The 17,666-nt window shown below is 30.6% G+C and overlaps 3 protein-coding genes across 7 annotated transcripts; all 3 read left to right on the forward strand.

Annotated features, from left to right (window-relative positions):
* Window positions 1-432: 432 nt before the first annotated feature.
* On the forward strand, window positions 433-4,153 carry LOC110621003 (iron-sulfur cluster co-chaperone protein HscB homolog). Of its 5 annotated transcripts, none has more exons than XR_006351729.1 (8): window positions 455-890; window positions 985-1,081; window positions 1,174-1,263; window positions 1,721-1,786; window positions 2,378-2,446; window positions 2,873-3,014; window positions 3,577-3,626; window positions 4,008-4,153. XR_006351729.1 is itself a non-coding variant. In XM_043959130.1 (7 exons), exons 1-6 carry the CDS (start codon window positions 541-543, stop codon window positions 3,008-3,010), a joined length of 810 nt encoding a protein of 269 aa, XP_043815065.1. In that variant the 5' UTR covers window positions 455-540; the 3' UTR covers window positions 3,011-3,014; window positions 3,577-3,977. The 5 variants fall into 5 exon arrangements, 3 of the variants coding, with proteins under 3 accessions (XP_043815066.1, XP_043815065.1, XP_043815064.1); XR_006351728.1 differs by having other exon boundaries at window positions 458-890; window positions 3,546-3,626; XM_043959130.1 differs by lacking the exon at window positions 4,008-4,153 and having other exon boundaries at window positions 3,577-3,977.
* Window positions 4,154-6,817: 2,664 nt separating this feature from the next.
* On the forward strand, window positions 6,818-10,704 carry LOC110621006 (fra a 1-associated protein). The gene is made up of 2 exons (XM_021764996.2): window positions 6,818-7,106; window positions 10,134-10,704. Exons 1-2 carry the CDS (start codon window positions 6,886-6,888, stop codon window positions 10,504-10,506), a joined length of 594 nt encoding a protein of 197 aa, XP_021620688.1. The 5' UTR covers window positions 6,818-6,885; the 3' UTR covers window positions 10,507-10,704.
* A 2,121-nt stretch (window positions 10,705-12,825) lies between these two features.
* LOC110620152 (calcium-dependent protein kinase 26) lies at window positions 12,826-17,233 on the forward strand. Its single transcript, XM_021763756.2, has 7 exons — window positions 12,826-14,772; window positions 15,172-15,315; window positions 15,461-15,613; window positions 16,008-16,123; window positions 16,271-16,438; window positions 16,655-16,879; window positions 17,005-17,233. Exons 1-7 carry the CDS (start codon window positions 13,422-13,424, stop codon window positions 17,113-17,115), a joined length of 2,268 nt encoding a protein of 755 aa, XP_021619448.1. The 5' UTR covers window positions 12,826-13,421; the 3' UTR covers window positions 17,116-17,233.
* Window positions 17,234-17,666: the final 433 nt, after the last annotated feature.

A 17,666-nucleotide genomic window follows, 5' to 3' on the forward strand; every position in this document is an offset into this window, starting at 1 on the left:
ATTTACATGGGAGAAAAAAAAAGAAAAGAAGAAAATAATTAGAAAGGAAAATAATTTTTTATAGATTAATTTGAATAAAAGAAAAATTATTTTTAAATAGTAAAATTATACTTTTAACTCTAAATATTTAAAAGTGCATAATAGGAATATATTTATAATTTAGAAAAAAAATTCAATTTTTTTTAAAATTTGGATGAGAAATGGAAAGAATTATAAAATATATTTTTCTTTCAAATTTCCCTTTTGTTTTTATTTTTTCTCATCCAAATAAAAAGTAAATTAAAAAATAAAATTATTTTTCTCATTTTCTTTTACTGATTTTTCCCTCATCCAAATATGATATTGATGTGAAATATTCTATAAAATGTGAAATATTCTAAGTTTTTTCAATCATAAAGATGATTTTTATTTATATTTTCTGAAAATTGTTAATAAAATTCCACTAAAAAAGGCATCTTTTTTTTTATTTTAATTAAATTTTAACCAGTTGGTTTTAAATTCACGAGGAAGCCCCCCCTCGCTCCGATAACCCAGAAGAAAATGTTGAGAGCAAAGGAGCTACGTGCACCTCTCTCGACGCTTCTTCGACGCAGGGCCTTCTCTTCGGCGGCACGCCGTTTTCTACTCCTTCCTTTATTTTCCACTCCACAAGTCTACTCGTCGAACGTCGGAAATTCTAGCTTCTTCTTTAGCACCCGTGAAAACCACTTCCTTCAGAATTCTCTCAATTTTTCTGGGAAAAACTTCTGCACCCAATCGTCGGTGAAAACTAATACTAGTTGCTGGAACTGCAATGCTCCGCCTCAACGGTCGCCGTTTCTGGTTTGTGAGTCGTGTCGAACCATCCAGCCCGTTGATCAGTCTATCGATTACTTCCAGATTTTTGGACTGTAAAGATTTTCCTTCATTTATTCTTTCCTTGTCAATATTAAAAATTTGAGCTTGAAGATGTTGATGATAATTTTTTTTTCTGAAATTAAACAGGGAGAAGAATTATAAAATAAAGGACGAGAATCTGGAGAGGAAGTACAAAGACTGGCAGAAAAAATTGCATCCTGATTTAGTTCATTCGAAATCTCAGGTTCGATTCAATCTTAAACTATCTTCGACAAGACTAGTTCCTTTCTTATTTTGGCCCTAATTTATGCTTGTTCCTTATTTCTTTTGCTTTAGAAAGAGAGAGAATTTGCGGCAGAACAGTCTGCTCGGGTTATTGATGCGTATAGAACGCTTAGTGATCCGCGGTTAAGGGCAATATACATTGTAAAGTTTCTTCTTTCTAACCTTATGTGTACCTGTTGGGTGTTATGTGCATATGTGTTATTGGGTACTTCTTGACTCAAATATTCTCCTTTACACTGAACTTATTGGCCTGAGTGCTTTTTCTTTCATTTTATTTCTGGGTTTTTGAACACAAAACTCATGTTACCTAATGTTGCAGTGATGGGAAATCCGCACTGAACTTATTAGCTAATGTTGCATTTGCTTTATTGAATATCTGGCCTGTTGGACCTTGGTTGTTTTGATATTTGATGTGGCTTGGCAGTTAGTTCACTCTCTTTCATAGACTCTGTCGTACTGTGGATTTCTTGGTGAACTTAATTGATATGCAATTCAATGAGGGCCGCTTGTCTTCCCTTTTTTTTTTTAATTTTCCTCTCGAGCATATTAGTGGTTGTTTTTTAGGATCTTATAAGATCAATTCTCGTGTCTTTTACAGTTAAAGCTTCAAGGAGTAAATGTTCATGAAGAAGAAACAATTTCAGAACCACAATTGTTAGCTGAGGTAAGTCTTATGAATTCAATTTGACCTGCATCCAAATCAAATATGTGCCCAAGGATTTTAATTGTAATGCAAAATCAGTTTATTCAACTTTTTTGTCTCCTTAAGTCATGAGAACTATGAAGTCTACTATTTAAGTTTTTTGTTCTATTTCTTGCATTCTTTTGTAGATATTGAATAAGCATTAGAGGATATTGAAACTGACTAGGACTGGCTAAAACTACATTATTAAACTATAAATGACCAGTGTATATTTGTGGTAATTGTGAAAGTAGCTGTTGTTGTGGTGGTGTAGTGATGTGATGGCCGTGGAGGTCAAAATGGTGTCCTGAGATGGTTTTCCTACTGGGCTTTGCTCTTTTCAGGAAGTGCTTATTACTGCTGTTGTAAGCATTTTCAGAATAAATATTAATCTTCTTATGGTCATTTTTAAATCAGTGATTTGTTTTTATGTGTATTCTTTGACTTGCAAAGATTTCTCGCATGCACGAATTAAGGAATTATGGGCTGAAGATTTGCTGCATTCTTTTTTTTTTTCCCCCTTCGCAAGAAAGAAATTTAGATCTTGACACTCTTTAATTTCTGAAACTGCAGGTTATGGAAATCAGGGAAGCAGTTGACGAGGCACCTGACTCTAAGGCTTTAACTGAGATTCAATCTCAGGTATGACTCTTTCTTGGATCATATGCTGTCAGAATAAGAAATTTGGCATTAGAAGACATATATATAGAGTGGGGAGGGAGTTCTATTGGATTATCTACTGTATATGGTTCATATGCTTGGGCTGACTGCTGAATTTACTCTCCAAGTTTCTGGAGGATGACCTATACCCTGGTAAAACTTTTAGGAGCAATCTTTTGTTTCTCCTCCTTTATATATATATATATATATATATATATATAGAATTTTTAAGTTGGGTTGAGGTAATAGGTAATGATTGCTATTTAAAGATTTTATGTTAGACAGGTAAAATCATACAAGTTATCTATTTCTTTGCGAGTTTGCCATGATTACTATAGTTACCAACTGGCAATAATAACCTATTATTTCTTCTTTCCTATTGATAGCTCTTGGCTTTTGTTTATGCAGATGAGAGAAAAATTGCAACATTGGTCTGATTCCTTTGCAAATGCTTTTCAAAGCCAGAAATTTGAAGAAGCTTTGACTTGTATTCGGAGAATGACTTACTATGATCGTGTAAATGAAGAGATTTTGAAGAGGCTTTAAGAAGGTACTCTCTCCTGTGCAAGGGAGAATTTGTCTTCATGATTAAAATGTGTTGTTGATCATGGATAAGTTTTTGGATGAATAAATCAAATTTTGTGATAACAGCATAGCATGATATTTGTTGTATCAACTGTAGAATGTATTTTTGATGTCTTAAATGATACCTATTCTAATTTCAAGGAATAAATTGAAATTGAAATGATACTATTTTTGCTAATTGTAGAAAGTGATGTTTCATGCCATTGCTTAACTATTGGAAAATTGGTTGAGTCAATTTCCTTGCTTGTCATAAACTGCAAATTATCTATATTTCTGAACAAATTGTCAATTTCTGAAAATTATCTGTTCAATCATTTTAAAAGAGTTGGTACAATGAAAATTGAGATGCTCCGACTGTCGGCAGATTTTCCAGTATGAATTAGGGTTTGGATTTTACCAATCATGAAAGTGAAAAGAAGAAAAGCTGAAAATGTGTATTCCTTTTCCTCAATACTAGAACTCTTTACAAGCCAACTTCTTCCCTAATTGATTTCAGGCTCTTGATGGTCTGGAGCTAATTTTGGCAGGTGGGCAAGTCATTCAAGAGCATTCACTTGCAAATGCAATCAACTTATAGGTATTTATGCTTGATTCTTAAGATAAAATTTTTGTAATTTTATACAATATTTTATGAATAAACCTTACCTTGAGCATGCGTTTGCTTCCTATGGAAATAGTAGTACCAGTACTCTCCTCAATAAAAGTCACTGATACCTGCTGAAAATATTCCATGCTTCTGTAAGCATGACTGGAATTTATAGCACTAACTGCACCTCTACACTTATACCCTTGATTCTGGATCACAATGTAATCAAGTGAAATAAATTTTTCAGTGATCAAATTTGTTGTTTTTCTTCAATCCTGTAAGAAGTTCATGTGTAATTCTCCAGAGTGAGCATTTTTATATATACTTGTATTTCTTCTCGTGTCACCAAATTGATACTACTTGTGCTAGCAGGAAGTTGGTTTTGATGAATGCCTGCTTGTTCCCTATTATCTTTTACAAGATAGAAATCGGTGTAGACTTGTTCAGGACTGCTGGCTATAGTATTAAATATTAAGCCAGAAGTATTTGAAGAAATCTAGAGATGTTCTTTCATCATATTTGCCTTGTTTCTTCTTCAAACTCAAGACTCAGAACTCCTTGAAAAATGACAGTCCTCTTTCTCATGGTGTGTTGGACTGTGACTGGGTAATAGCAGACACTCAGTCATGAATTTTTTTTTTAATTTATTTTTATAAATAATCAATTATATGATTAATTTATGCTTAATTATTATATTTTTTATAAATTGATGGTTTAATAAACTATATTTTTAGTTTAGATATTTAATAAATTAACATAAAATATTATAAGAATATAATTTTATATTTCGTCTACCATAATTTCTCATCTATGAGCAACTAGTAAACAGTCATGCTCTTAAAAATTAGCCGTTAGGGAAACTAGACTAGAGATGTTATCTACTCGAGGTAAGTATGATTTAGCGCACACTATATGAAAGCTTGTTTGGCTTTAAGAAGCAAATTCAAGTTCTTAACCTAATTGTATATTTTCTTTCTTAATATATTTATCGGTTATATTACTTTATTGTTAAATTATTTTTAATTTAATAAATTTAATTCTCGATAGAAATATATTTAAAAACTATGTAATATAATACTATCCAAAAAGAGTGAGATATAATTTTGAATGAAAAAATGAGTATAATTTTGAATAATTTTAATAATATGTGCTATAAATTTACACTATAATTTATGCAGAATAAATTATTAAATGTATACTTTGATTTTACTAAATATAAATATTGTGTTTATTAAATGTATACTTTGATTTTACTAAATATAAATATTGTGTTTTTTTTTTTTAAAAAAAATGAGAAATATCATTGACTCAAGTTATTAAAAAAACTATATGAGAAGGAGAGATATGAATCCAAACTCTTTGATCTTAATAAATATTTTTACTTGTAAATATAAATATATTTTTTCTCTAAATATAATATAAATATTATTTTTATTTCTTAGATATAAATGTTGGGTTCGTCACTCTTAAAACTTTAGAATAGTGTAAATAATATAAAGGGAAAGCCAATGATAAGAGTAAAGGGAATTAATAATAAATATATATATATATATATATATATATATATATATATATATATATATATATATATATATATATATATATATATATATATATATATATATATATATATATATAGAAAGGGTTAATTCATATGTGGGGGAAGAAAAAAGAGTAAAAAAAGAAAAAAGAAACTTGTTTACTTTTTCTCTTATTACATTTTTAAAGTGTAATAAAATTTGGAAAAATGATAGTATTCACGGATTTAATATGGTGTCAACTGTCGTTTGAATAAATTTAATATTTTAGATTTTATTTTTAAAATTTTTTTTTTATTTTTATTTTAAAAAAAAAAATTTTAAATAAGAAAGGGCAGTCGCATCCTCTTTCCCCTTTCCAAACATGGTACATTTAATGGGAAATAAATCTACATTTCCCTATATTTTTTTTATTAAGCATTAAATAAATTTAATTTTAATTTTTTTAGTTTTATAAGTCCACATCGTTTTATGAATGATTAAATAAGCCTAAATATATTAAAATGACCATAAATCTATTTAAACTCTTATATTTTTATTTAATAATTAAATATTTAATTTAATATAATATTATTTTTAATGATAAAATAATTTTTACATTGGCTTAATTTTAAAAATTATTTACTGTTTTTATATATTTTTAAAATTTTTACATTAAATAAATATTAAAAATTTAATATTTTAAAAATTATTTACTGTTTTTTATATATTTTTAAAATTTTTACATTAAATAAAATTTTAATATTTTAATATTTTAAATTACAAAATAAATATTTTATTATTAAAAAATAGTATTTTGTTAAATTAAAATTTATTTAACCTTTACGTGAATAAAATAATTGAATTAAATTTATTTGGTATTTGAATAAAAATATAAGAGATTTAATTAGACTTATTTTTATATTAAAATATTAATTATTTTAGTAATAAAATTTTATTTTTATAATATAAATATTAAAATATTATTTCAATAATTATTAACAATCAAATATATTTATTTCTAAAATTTCTTTAACTCTTCAAAAATAATATTTAACATTTAAAAAATTATGAAAATAATATTTATTATTAAAAATTAATATTTAAATATGTTATGATTTGTTTGCCCTTTAATGCATAGTTGTGAGTTTATTTGAAAAAAAAATTAGACTTATTTGTCCTCATAAGAGTGTACCTATTTCCATATTTAATTAGTTTTTAAAATAGAAAATTTTAAGTTTTTATAATTTGAAAAAATGTATTATTTTTTTAATTTTAAAAATTTATTAAAATATTTTAATATATTAAAAAATTAACTAATTAATTTTTTATTAATTTAACTAAAATTTAACTATTTAGTTTATATAAAAAAATTTATTAGTTAATGATTTAATTTTATAAAAATATATACTAATTAATTTTTTTTATATAGGAAATATTTTAAATTTTTTTAATACTTAACTAATTAACATTATTTTTAAAAATTTATCCCATTTTAATTTATTTTTTAAAGTAAAAAATTAATCATTAAAATTTTTTATATTATAAAAATTAAATAATAATTTTTCAAAAAATAAAAGGTTTTCATTGAAAAAGCGTCCATTAGCTGCTCGTCTATAGTCTGGTACAGACGAGCAAGTGTGGGGTATAAATAACGGAGAGAACGTCTTGCCCAAACAAAAAGCAGATTGTGGATTTTGCGAGAAGCCACTACTTGTAACTAGAAACGAGCCATGGGATGGGTTTGGAGAGACGACGAGCCAGACGAGCTCAATTCTTCGTCGCCTGCCGGTGAAACTAGCGAATATTGGAAAAGCCCTGATTCATCCTCTGGGAAGCCATGCTCCACAAGGAAGGTGGTGAAGTCTATGTGCAAGACAGAAGAGGTGGAACCTGGAAAGTTCGTGAGGAAGTGCGAGAAAACTGAGGAGATTCTCAGAGAGTGCCTTGGAGAGTGAGATGTCTATTTTTCTCTGGATTATTGGTGTTCTATTGGAATTTTATTTTTAGCTCTCTGTGTTGATTTCTGAAGTATGAATTCGGATTATATTAGGATTTTTTTTGGTTATTTGATCTTCGTTTTTGGAATTCCAGGTTTATTCCTGATTTTAACACGCACACATTTACTAGTTATTTTTATTTAATTACGTTTTATCTTTGGCTAAGTATATTTGCTTCAATTGAGCATTTAGACTTCTCTAGGTGTTCTAGGGAGGGAATGAATTTATCTTTATTAACATGAGGAAGAGAAAGAATCTATATTGGGTAGCACCGGACATTTTGGAAACGATATTTGATAAATAAATAAGATGACTGGCTAAATCAGAAGCAGAAAGAATTTTCTGATAGATATATATTCAACTTTTTGGATAGGCTAGGGATAACCATAAAAGGTATGTTGCTGATCTATGACGAAAATTTGCTCATCAGTCATGGCATGTAACGGAACATCTTGCATAAGGGCTTTGCATATTCAGATTATAAAGATTAAGTTGTTAGTAGGTAGCCCAGGTTAGTTCTAATAAGCAATCAATCAAAATTGAGAGAGCATCTTGGTTTGGAACAAATGAAATGATTTGTGCGAGTGTCAATAAAAGCATTTGGGCAGGAATGGTTGAGAGGTTGGTTTTTCTATTTTGGAGTTGTATGGTTTGCTATGGTTTTTTGATAACTTTGATGAGAATCAGTCATTATCTTATTGTTTACATCAATCTGCTACAATTAGTGCCACCTGCATTTAGGAACTCCAGAGCTGTATTGGATCACTCAAGTGGTTAGATAGCGTTTACCGTTTAGGCATTTGTTTATTTGATGTTTGCTTTTTCTGTTTTCATTTGATGACTTAAGGGGTATTTAGTTTGTGTTTTTCTCCTTCATGAGGATATCTACCATTTAGCCATGTCCATCAATTTTGTCAGTTACAAACTTCTTAGATATCTAATCTTGGATCCATGTTTATCCTTTTATTTCTTCTTTCTTGCTCTTTGTTTAGTGCATGCATGACTGCCTCCCAGGTACTTGGGTTTTAGATTTACTATCTTCATTTAGCTCAGTTGCAATGTGACACTTTCATTTCATATGAGGTCAAATGGTAGACCATTTGACAGGCAATATTCTTCTTTGCGTCTGTCTCTCAGTTTCTCAGAGAGAACTAGAGAAGTAGAGGATCAAAGAACTAGTTGCTGAAGCTGCAAGATTTTGCCCTTTTTTGTTTTGGCTGGTTCTGCAATGCATGGATTGGAAGTGCTTTATTTGGATAATTGAAAGTCCAACACATCTTACATAATGTCTTTGAGGTCAAGGAAGTTATATCTATAGAAGGGCAGTGCAGCATTTTGAATAGTGAAAAGGATGATTTAGACTCGGGATGCATTTATGCAACTGGCATAACACTGTCATTTAATTGAAATTATAGTGAGTAATATTCAGATTTTGAAGGTAGTACAAACAAAATTGTTTTGGGCTAGGTGAATAAATGCATCATTTACTGAAATATGGAACAAATTATTATGATTGGCAAAAATGACACTAGGCTTCAAATCATGGATTTAAATTGTGATCATGGTCCTAGGTGACAGAAACAAACCTGCAATGGCTGTAGTATAATTGTAACAGTCTATTGCTATGCAAATTAAAAAAAAAAGTGCAAAATTCTTGAAATGAAGAGATATTTAAAGCTATGAATATAATTAAGATACCCTATCAAATATTATGTGTTAATACATCAAATAACAATAGTTAATTTATAGCTCTATAATAATATAGATAATATAGATGGTAAGAAATAATTCTTCATAATCTAAATTTGACAAAAAGAATTTGGCATCCAATATTATTTTCTTTAACAAATGAGTAAAAAAAGGCAAAAAATAAAGACAAATTACTCAAATTTTTTAAAGTATAAATGTGTAGAACTAGAAAGATAGTGGATGATTTTAGCTGAAGAGAAAAGAAGTGAGACATTTATAGGTAGATATTTAACTTTTGATGGAAATTTGAGGAAAGTAAGATGCAACATCATAAAACTTCCCAATCTGTAGGAAAAAAAATGAGTTCTTGCCCCCATATGGCCTAAAAAAAATTAGGCAACAGTCCGTTACCGTTAACAATAAATAACAGCCCTTAATGTTATATAGCGGTCAAACGGCTGTTATAGAAAGAAAATTTTCTCACCTTTTAGTAATGGTTTAACAGTAGCGAGAAGGTCAAAAACCTATATATAACGGCCATCATGTATCATAACAGCCTTTATTTAAAACCATACTTCGAATGGTTGGGGTTTTTCTCTTTTGAATTAATGTGAAGGTACAGTTTGTCAAATATGGAGTGTACTTGAAATTTGAACAGACTGACTAGAGTGAGTTTCTTTTGAATTTTTTTTTTTAAGTGATAAATTACAACTCTTCCCAAATGAGATGAAACTGTTATATTTTAGAATTTGATAACTGACCTTTATTTTGTCTTTGATTATAGTTTGAAGTGTGTTGTTGCAGCAAGAATTTCTGCATCTTTGTATCACCATTTTCAGTCAGCCTTATTACTCCAGTGAAGTTTTGCGTAGTTGTCTTATTGGCCCACTCTCCAGATCATTTCCATATCGTGTAATAGCTTAATTTTGGCAAGGGGATTCTGAAATCATCATTGCTTGTTATAATACTATCACATGCATTATTGGGAAAATTGTAAAACTGGGTCTAGAATTATCAGAGTTCTTATAAGAGTTGATTCATGAATCATGACCCTATTCGGTGCCCCAGTTAATTCATTTCTCTTTGTCGAACTGATACATATGCATATGAGTAGCAAACAATAGAGATCTTACTAGCAAATTTATCTTTCTTAAAACCCTTAATTGAAAGCTTACTTCTTCTTTTTTTCCCTGTTTTTTCACAAAGTTTCAATTTTCTCAAAATACGAGTGTGCAAGAGCTCACCCCCTTTCCCACTTAGTTTGATTCTTATTTATTGTCTGCTTCAATTAGGCCTGTCGAGGTGCTGAAGTCCAACAAGGAGTACACTGAAGATGATGTCACAGATGTGATGGTTAAAGGGTCTTCCTCGGTAGGCCAATTTGATAACTCACCATTTAGCTTCCCGGGTCTTCGAAGTGATGTTGAAGGCATTGAGCATCACTTCCTCGATGGCATCAATCGATTTTTTGAAGCAGCTGAACAGATGAGGAGTAGCTTTTTCGATGTTTTTGGGGACTTGCATAAGGACAAGCCATCGTCCTCACCATCTATGAGACGAGGGATACCTGTTGAAGACTATCCTAAAAAAGGTGATCCTTCTCCTAAGCAAAGGAAGCCTGACGCAGGTGATATTGATCTTTCTGGTTTGGCCAGAGACGTTTGAATTAGTTTGCTGATAAATTGCCTTGGTGTAGTAGATTTTTTTTTTCGTTATTTCCATCCTTTTTAAATGACTTGTTAAAATATAAAGTCGGTACTTGAATGTGGACTTGCAAATTTGATTCTCATACCTAAGTTGAGATTAAGGATGATTACAATTCGTTTAAACTTAACAGAAATATAAACATTGATTAGCTGGTTATTGATTTGTGTTGATATTCTATTTGATGGTATTTTTGTCACGTGGCAAGCCGTTTATGAGATGTTCTGCAACATCCACACTAAATAACAAAACAACAATTTTAACAATATTGGTACTTTAAGAATACATTTTGAAGTGTATGCAGGACATTTAAGGTATGGTGGAGAATGCGGTGGAAATGCAGATATATGATAATGAATAAGATTAGAAATAATCTTATTTGTTGAAAATGCATGTTGTTTATTCATAAATGAAAATGAGAGAGCTGTTTAAAATAATTTTCTCATGTTCAGGTAAGGTATGAAAATGGAGGAGCGGCTTGAAATGATGCGAAGGAAAGTGATATTAAATTATTTATAAGTTGTGAATATTGATGTGTAATTAGTCTTCAGCGAAGAACTATGCTGTATTTATTTTTTAAGAAAAAAGAAGAAATTATGTGTTGAAAAGTAATAGAAATGGGAAATGACAAAAGGAAAAGTCTAGTGGTATGGGCGTTTATAAATTCCACACAGAATCGTGATTGCTTTACGATCCATTTGTCCAGACTCCACCAACCACCCGCAGCCGCAGGCTTTACGTTGGAAAGAAAAGCCATCTACGTCGCTTCAAGCCTTCAACTTGGCTGATCGCAATTTCCATCTTATTTTATAAATTAAACTCTTTAATTTTTTGGTTTAAATGTCTAAAAATTCAAATTTTTAACATTTTATCAATTTTTAATTTAATTTAAAATTTTAATATTAATTTTAACTCATAATTAAAATTAAAATGAGAAATCGCTGATACGGTAACTAACATAATATGACTTAATATTTTATTTGATATTATTGATATTAATATTCTATTTAATATTATTGGAGTAATTAAAATTTTATAATAAAAATTTAAAATTTTTTGATATTTGTTAATTATAACTTAATTTTAAATTATTATTTTAATTATAGCTAATTAACTAATTTTAATTTAAATTATTTAAAATTAACAGTTTTCGATATAAAATTTACTAACACAATTTCTATTTCATAAATGTTTCACACAGTTTTTTGTTATAATTTTAAATAACTCATATCTTAAAGTTTTTATTTCTTATTATTTTCTTAACATCTAATATAATTATATAATTCTCAATAATCAATTCAATCATTTTAATTAAATTAAAATTCGACAATAAGTCATTTAAATGTTTTTAAAAATATCACTCTATTTTGTTTTTCAATAGTAAAATACATTTATATCACATGAAGTCGTTTTAGTCGTTATAGCGTAGTATTTATATAACATAATTAATATATGAAGTTTAGTATTCAATAAATTAACATACTTAAAAGATATTATAATAAAACAGACGATTCTCTTCTCCACCACAATGATGATACCATATTAGATATTAATAATATATGATAATAAATATTAAAATTTTTATTTTTTTTATTATAATTAAGATTGATAATATATAAATTTATATTTAATTATTATTTTGAATTTAAAATTTTAAAGTAAATATTTTTCTTCTCTTAATAAAAAAAGTGAATTTATATGAAAAAAATATTATGTAATAATAATATAAAAAATTTTAATATTTACACAATCACGAGCAAAAGACTAATTTTTACGCAAACTATTAATTGACATTTTACTATTTTTGTTATTAATATTTAAGGCCTAATATTTACAAAAATATAACTATTAATTTTTATACCTGCATGAAGGTAAATTAAATAATTTCACTTTGTAAATTTCAATGGTTAATAGTTATGCTAAATGAATTGAATCCACGTAAAATTCAATTTTATTTTTTTGGATTTTCATTAATTTTAAAATTAAATATTTAAATAAAATTAAAGAAAAAATATGTTATTCTAAAAAATTCAATTATTCTTATTTTTTATCTATTTAGTTATTATATATATATATTCCCTTTTAATAAAATAGGACTTGACTACCGGGCCGTCGCCGGCACAAGAAAAAAAACAACTGCTATAGCTCTTGATGTTATCCAAATTCAACAACCGAATCAAACAGAAAATTCCAATCTCAGCCATCCATCTCTCGGTGGACCCACCTTAAAAAAATTCATACCGTGATTCTATTATATATGCAATACACATAACAAAAGATCAAACGCGTTTTGAAACTTTCCAACAGAAAAAACCGGTCTTCTCTTTCTTTTCCCTCTCACCTTTTTCTTTCATTTTCGTTGTTTCATTTCCAATACGCGAGAAAATGAGGGAATCCTAAACCCTCCTTCAAATTTTATTATTTCCTTTGCAAATCCCATTTAGCCAGAATATCCATTTCCTCGAATATTAGGAAAACCATCGCCATCATCCTTCATTTCCCTGAGACCAGACCTGGTCTATTCTTTTTTATTTTCGCATTAGCTGTTGATTGGATGCAGAATCTGTCAAATTTAGAGATTGTTTATATTATGGGAATTTCGTTGATTGTTTGAAGAAATATATAATATTTGTGGAGGATAATTAAGTTTTAAGAACCATTACTGGGTTTGCGGTGGTTTCTGGGGGTGGTTGTTTATAAGAAATTGGCAGGAAACGTAGAAGATTTATATAAATCTTTGATAGTTGAAATGGTATTTATTGGATTGAGTGAACACTTCATTTTGATGCGTTCACTTCAAAATCAAACGCCCTTTAGTGAGAAAATCAATGGGGTTTTGTTATATCTTTGAGAAGAAGAGATTTTAGTAGTTTAAAATGGGAAATAATTGTGTTGGATCAAGGGGTTGGTGGATGCGACCAACGAATGGCCAGATTACTCATCCTACAGGAGAAGGCATTGAAGGTGACCCTGTGAATAAAGAGCCACAAGATGTTTTACAAGCTCCACAAGAGCCCCCGGAGCAAATGAAGATAACTAAGGAAGAGATTGTTGAGATTAAATCAGAACCATTGCCACCAGAACCCAAGGAAGAGACTAAAGAAGAAGAGATTGTTGAGATTAAATCAGCACCATTGCCACCAGAACCCAAGGAAGAGACTAAAGAAGAAGAGATTGTTGAGATTAAATCAGCACCATTGCCACCAGAACCCAAGGAAGAGACTAAAGAATCGCCATTACAGATTAAATCAGCACCATTGCCACCAGAACCCAAGGAAGAGACTAAAGAATCGCCATTACAGATTAAATCAGCACCACTGCCACCAGAACCCAAGGAAGAGACTAAAGAATCGCCATTACAGCCAGAAGCTACGCCTAAACAATCACCATTTCAGCCAGAAGCTACGCCTAAACAATCACCATTTCAGCCAGAAGCTACGCCTAAACAATCACCATTTCAGCCAGAAGCTACGCCTAAACAATCACCATTACAGCCAGAACACGAGGAGGAGACTGGACCAGCTAAGGAGGAGACTCATCAAGTACCATCACCCCCAAAGCCAAAGGAAGAGACCGAATCATCAGAGGTCTCTTATCACAGGGAAGACAGTACACCAGCACAGCCAATAACACACAAAGAAGAAGAAAAACCAGCAGTGTCCCCAGGACCAAGAAAACCCCATAATGTTAAGAGATTATCTAGTGCAGGACTTCAAGCAGAGTCGGTATTGAGAGTGAAAACAGGTAATTTGAAAGAGTACTACAGCTTGGGAAGGAAGCTTGGACATGGGCAATTTGGAACAACTTTTCTTTGTGTGGAGAAAGGGACAGGGAAACAGTATGCTTGCAAATCCATTGCCAAAAGGAAACTAACAACACCAGATGACGTTGAGGATGTGAGGAGAGAAATTCAGATAATGCATCACTTGTCAGGCCATCCTAATGTTGTATCGATCAAAGAGGCGTATGAAGATGCAGTGGCAGTTCATGTTGTGATGGAATTGTGTGCTGGAGGTGAGCTCTTTGACAGGATTATTACGCGAGGTCATTACACGGAAAAAAAGGCAGCTCAACTCACTAAGATTATAGTTGGTGTTATAGAAGCTTGCCATTCTTTGGGAGTCATGCATAGAGATTTGAAGCCTGAGAATTTTCTCTTTGTCAATGAAGAGGAGGACTCACCTCTCAAAGCAATAGACTTTGGATTATCAGTGTTTTTCAAGCCCGGTATGTTTTGGGTGCCCTTCCTCCTTTACAAGTATTTTATTTCTTTAGGTTTATTACTTTGGCTTAATTCTCCGATTACCACCTTTCTAATAAGCTTAGTGCCTCCATTTCCTAATTTTCTTCTGAGATATGACAACTCTTTGCATATTTGCTGATCCATTAATAAATAACAATGAAGAGGAAAAGATGATAAGATGTTGATCTTAAGCAAGATATAGATATTGATCCCTAGGGTGTAGCAAAAAAATTTTATTGGTCAACTATGAAATTTTTCAGCCTTCAATCATCAAACTATGCTGTTACATAGCTACATAACTTGAGTACATGACTTAAATGCAAAAAATGTTGTTCACTTAACTCTGATTTGCATAGTTAATTATGAATGTTCCTTAATTTCAGGGGAGACATTTACTGATGTGGTTGGAAGCCCATACTATGTGGCACCTGAAGTTCTGAAGAAATGGTATGGTCATGAAGCAGATGTTTGGAGTGCTGGAGTTATGGTTTACATTCTCTTAAGTGGGGTACCTCCATTCTGGGCTGGTAAGATCTTTCAGTTGCCTGTTTCTTTGATCAACGTACATGTTTCTTAGTGTTTTACTTCATATTCCATTCATTAATATCTTCCTCCAATTCAAGGAATTTAAATTTTCTGCTCTTGTGCTTTCTTTCTACCCTTGTGATGCAGAAACTGAGCAAGGCATATTTGACGAGGTACTGAATGGTGAGTTGGATTTCGTATCAGATCCATGGCCTAACATCTCTGAAAGTGCAAAGGATTTGGTTACGAGAATGCTTGTCAGGGACCCCAAGCAACGAATTACTGCACATGAAGTTCTTTGTAAGTTATAGTATACCAATACTAATGTTTCTTTGCTCTTTTTATCCTCCATATTTTGCTCATTCTTTTCATAAAATTATTTGACTCGGTAAAAGTTATGGTAGGCCAACTCTCCTGAGAATTAGAGGCATGAGGTCTTATGTAAATGTGCTTTCTTGTCTTTGTTAAAATTGGCAATGTTTGCTGCTGCAAATGACAATGGGGAAGAAAGAAAGAATGCCAGGGAAATGCGTAAGCCGATGTAATATAGTGTGCCAGGGAACCTGACAGCACTATGAACTGAACTTGTGATGGCTTGTATTCTATCATTGAACTTTGAAGTTCTTCTGCAACTATGTGGTGAATTGATGATACCTTCTTAACAACTGTTAATGATTACTTCGATTCCCTGCAGGTCACCCTTGGGTTCGGGATGATGGGGTTGCTCCTGATAAGCCTCTTGATCCTGCAGTTTTATCTCGCTTGAAGCAGTTTTCTGCAATGAACAAGCTTAAGAAAATGGCTCTTAGAGTAAGTTTGCTTTTGCTGCAATACGCTCGGAAAAAGCTAGCTCCTAGTTCATTTGATCAGTTACATTTGAAACTTCACTGCAAATTGTGTGATATTACAAATGAAGAATTCAAGTTCTTTTTCTTATTTTACATCCATTGCCTGTAGATTATTGCTGAGAACCTCTCTGAAGAAGAAATTGCTGGGTTAACAGAAATGTTTAAGATGATAGACACAGATGGCAGTGGTCAAATTACTTTCGAAGAACTCAAAGTGGGACTAAAGAGATTTGGTGCTAATCTCAATGACTCTGAAATTTATGACCTAATGCAGGCGGTAAGAAGCAATCAGATCATCAAATTCATTCATGAAAATAAAAAAGACCATCTTTATGTTCAAACTCCTAATCCATTCTCAAAATTTTTTATTCAATATGCCTATGGATTTCCACTTAGTTGTAGTATGTGCAATGCATTGATAAGGATGAAAGCTTGAAATTTCATCTGGTCCAAGAATCAAATATCTAGTTGTGATGCATATATGAAATTGCAGGCTGATATTGATAATAGTGGGACAATAGACTATGGGGAGTTCATAGCTGCCACATTGCATCTAAACAAAGTAGAAAAGGAAGATCATCTATTTGCAGCTTTCTCATACTTTGACAAAGATGGCAGTGGCTATATAACTCTAGATGAACTGCAACAAGCTTGTAGCGAATTCGGCATGGAGGATGTTCAGTTGGAAGAAATGATAAGAGAAGTTGATCAGGACAATGTGAGCACTATAATCTTCCAAATGACCCCATTATTTTTTTTTTCTTCCAACTTGCAGGTCATAATACCCAAGTTCAGAAAAGATTTGCAGGTTTAATTAATTGAGGTTTCTGTTATATTTATCAGGATGGTCGGATAGATTACAATGAGTTTGTGGACATGATGCAAATGGGTAAGAACGGACGACAACATAGAAGTTTCAGTGTTGGCTTTAGAGAGGCATTGCAAGTTTGTTGACACAAGCTGTGAGTTTTTTTTTTTGTTGTTGGATTTTTTCCATTGTAACTTCCTAGATTTGTAATTCTATTGAAATAGAAATTTGAATTCATATCCAGATTTTACAAGCGTTTTTTACAATTATTGTAGTGTGAAAATCCTTTTTTTTTCTTTTTTAACAATTAATTTTCCCATTTTTTTTAAATAGAGAAATCGGGAGAGTAGAAATTTAAATTTGAGTCTACCAATTAAATTTGTATATATCTAGCTATGCAATTATTCCATCATCGTCATATTCATTATAAAAAAGAAAATAATTTTGAAAAATTGTAAGAAAAAAAATATATTGGATAAAATAATTTAAATATTTATAAAAAATCACATTTATGTCCTAAATTTTATTTCTTTAATAATAATATTAGTCACAATTTTATCAAATGAACTAAATTAAATTTAAATGTTAATGGTAACTTATAGTTTAAATGATTATTTATTAATTAAATAAAATTATAAGGATCATACTATGTCTTTTTTTAATTATATTATATTATTAGAAGTGTAAACGAATTAAA

The sequence above is a fragment of the Manihot esculenta genome, chromosome 8, assembly GCF_001659605.2.
Source record: "Manihot esculenta cultivar AM560-2 chromosome 8, M.esculenta_v8, whole genome shotgun sequence".
NCBI lineage: Eukaryota > Viridiplantae > Streptophyta > Magnoliopsida > Malpighiales > Euphorbiaceae > Manihot > Manihot esculenta.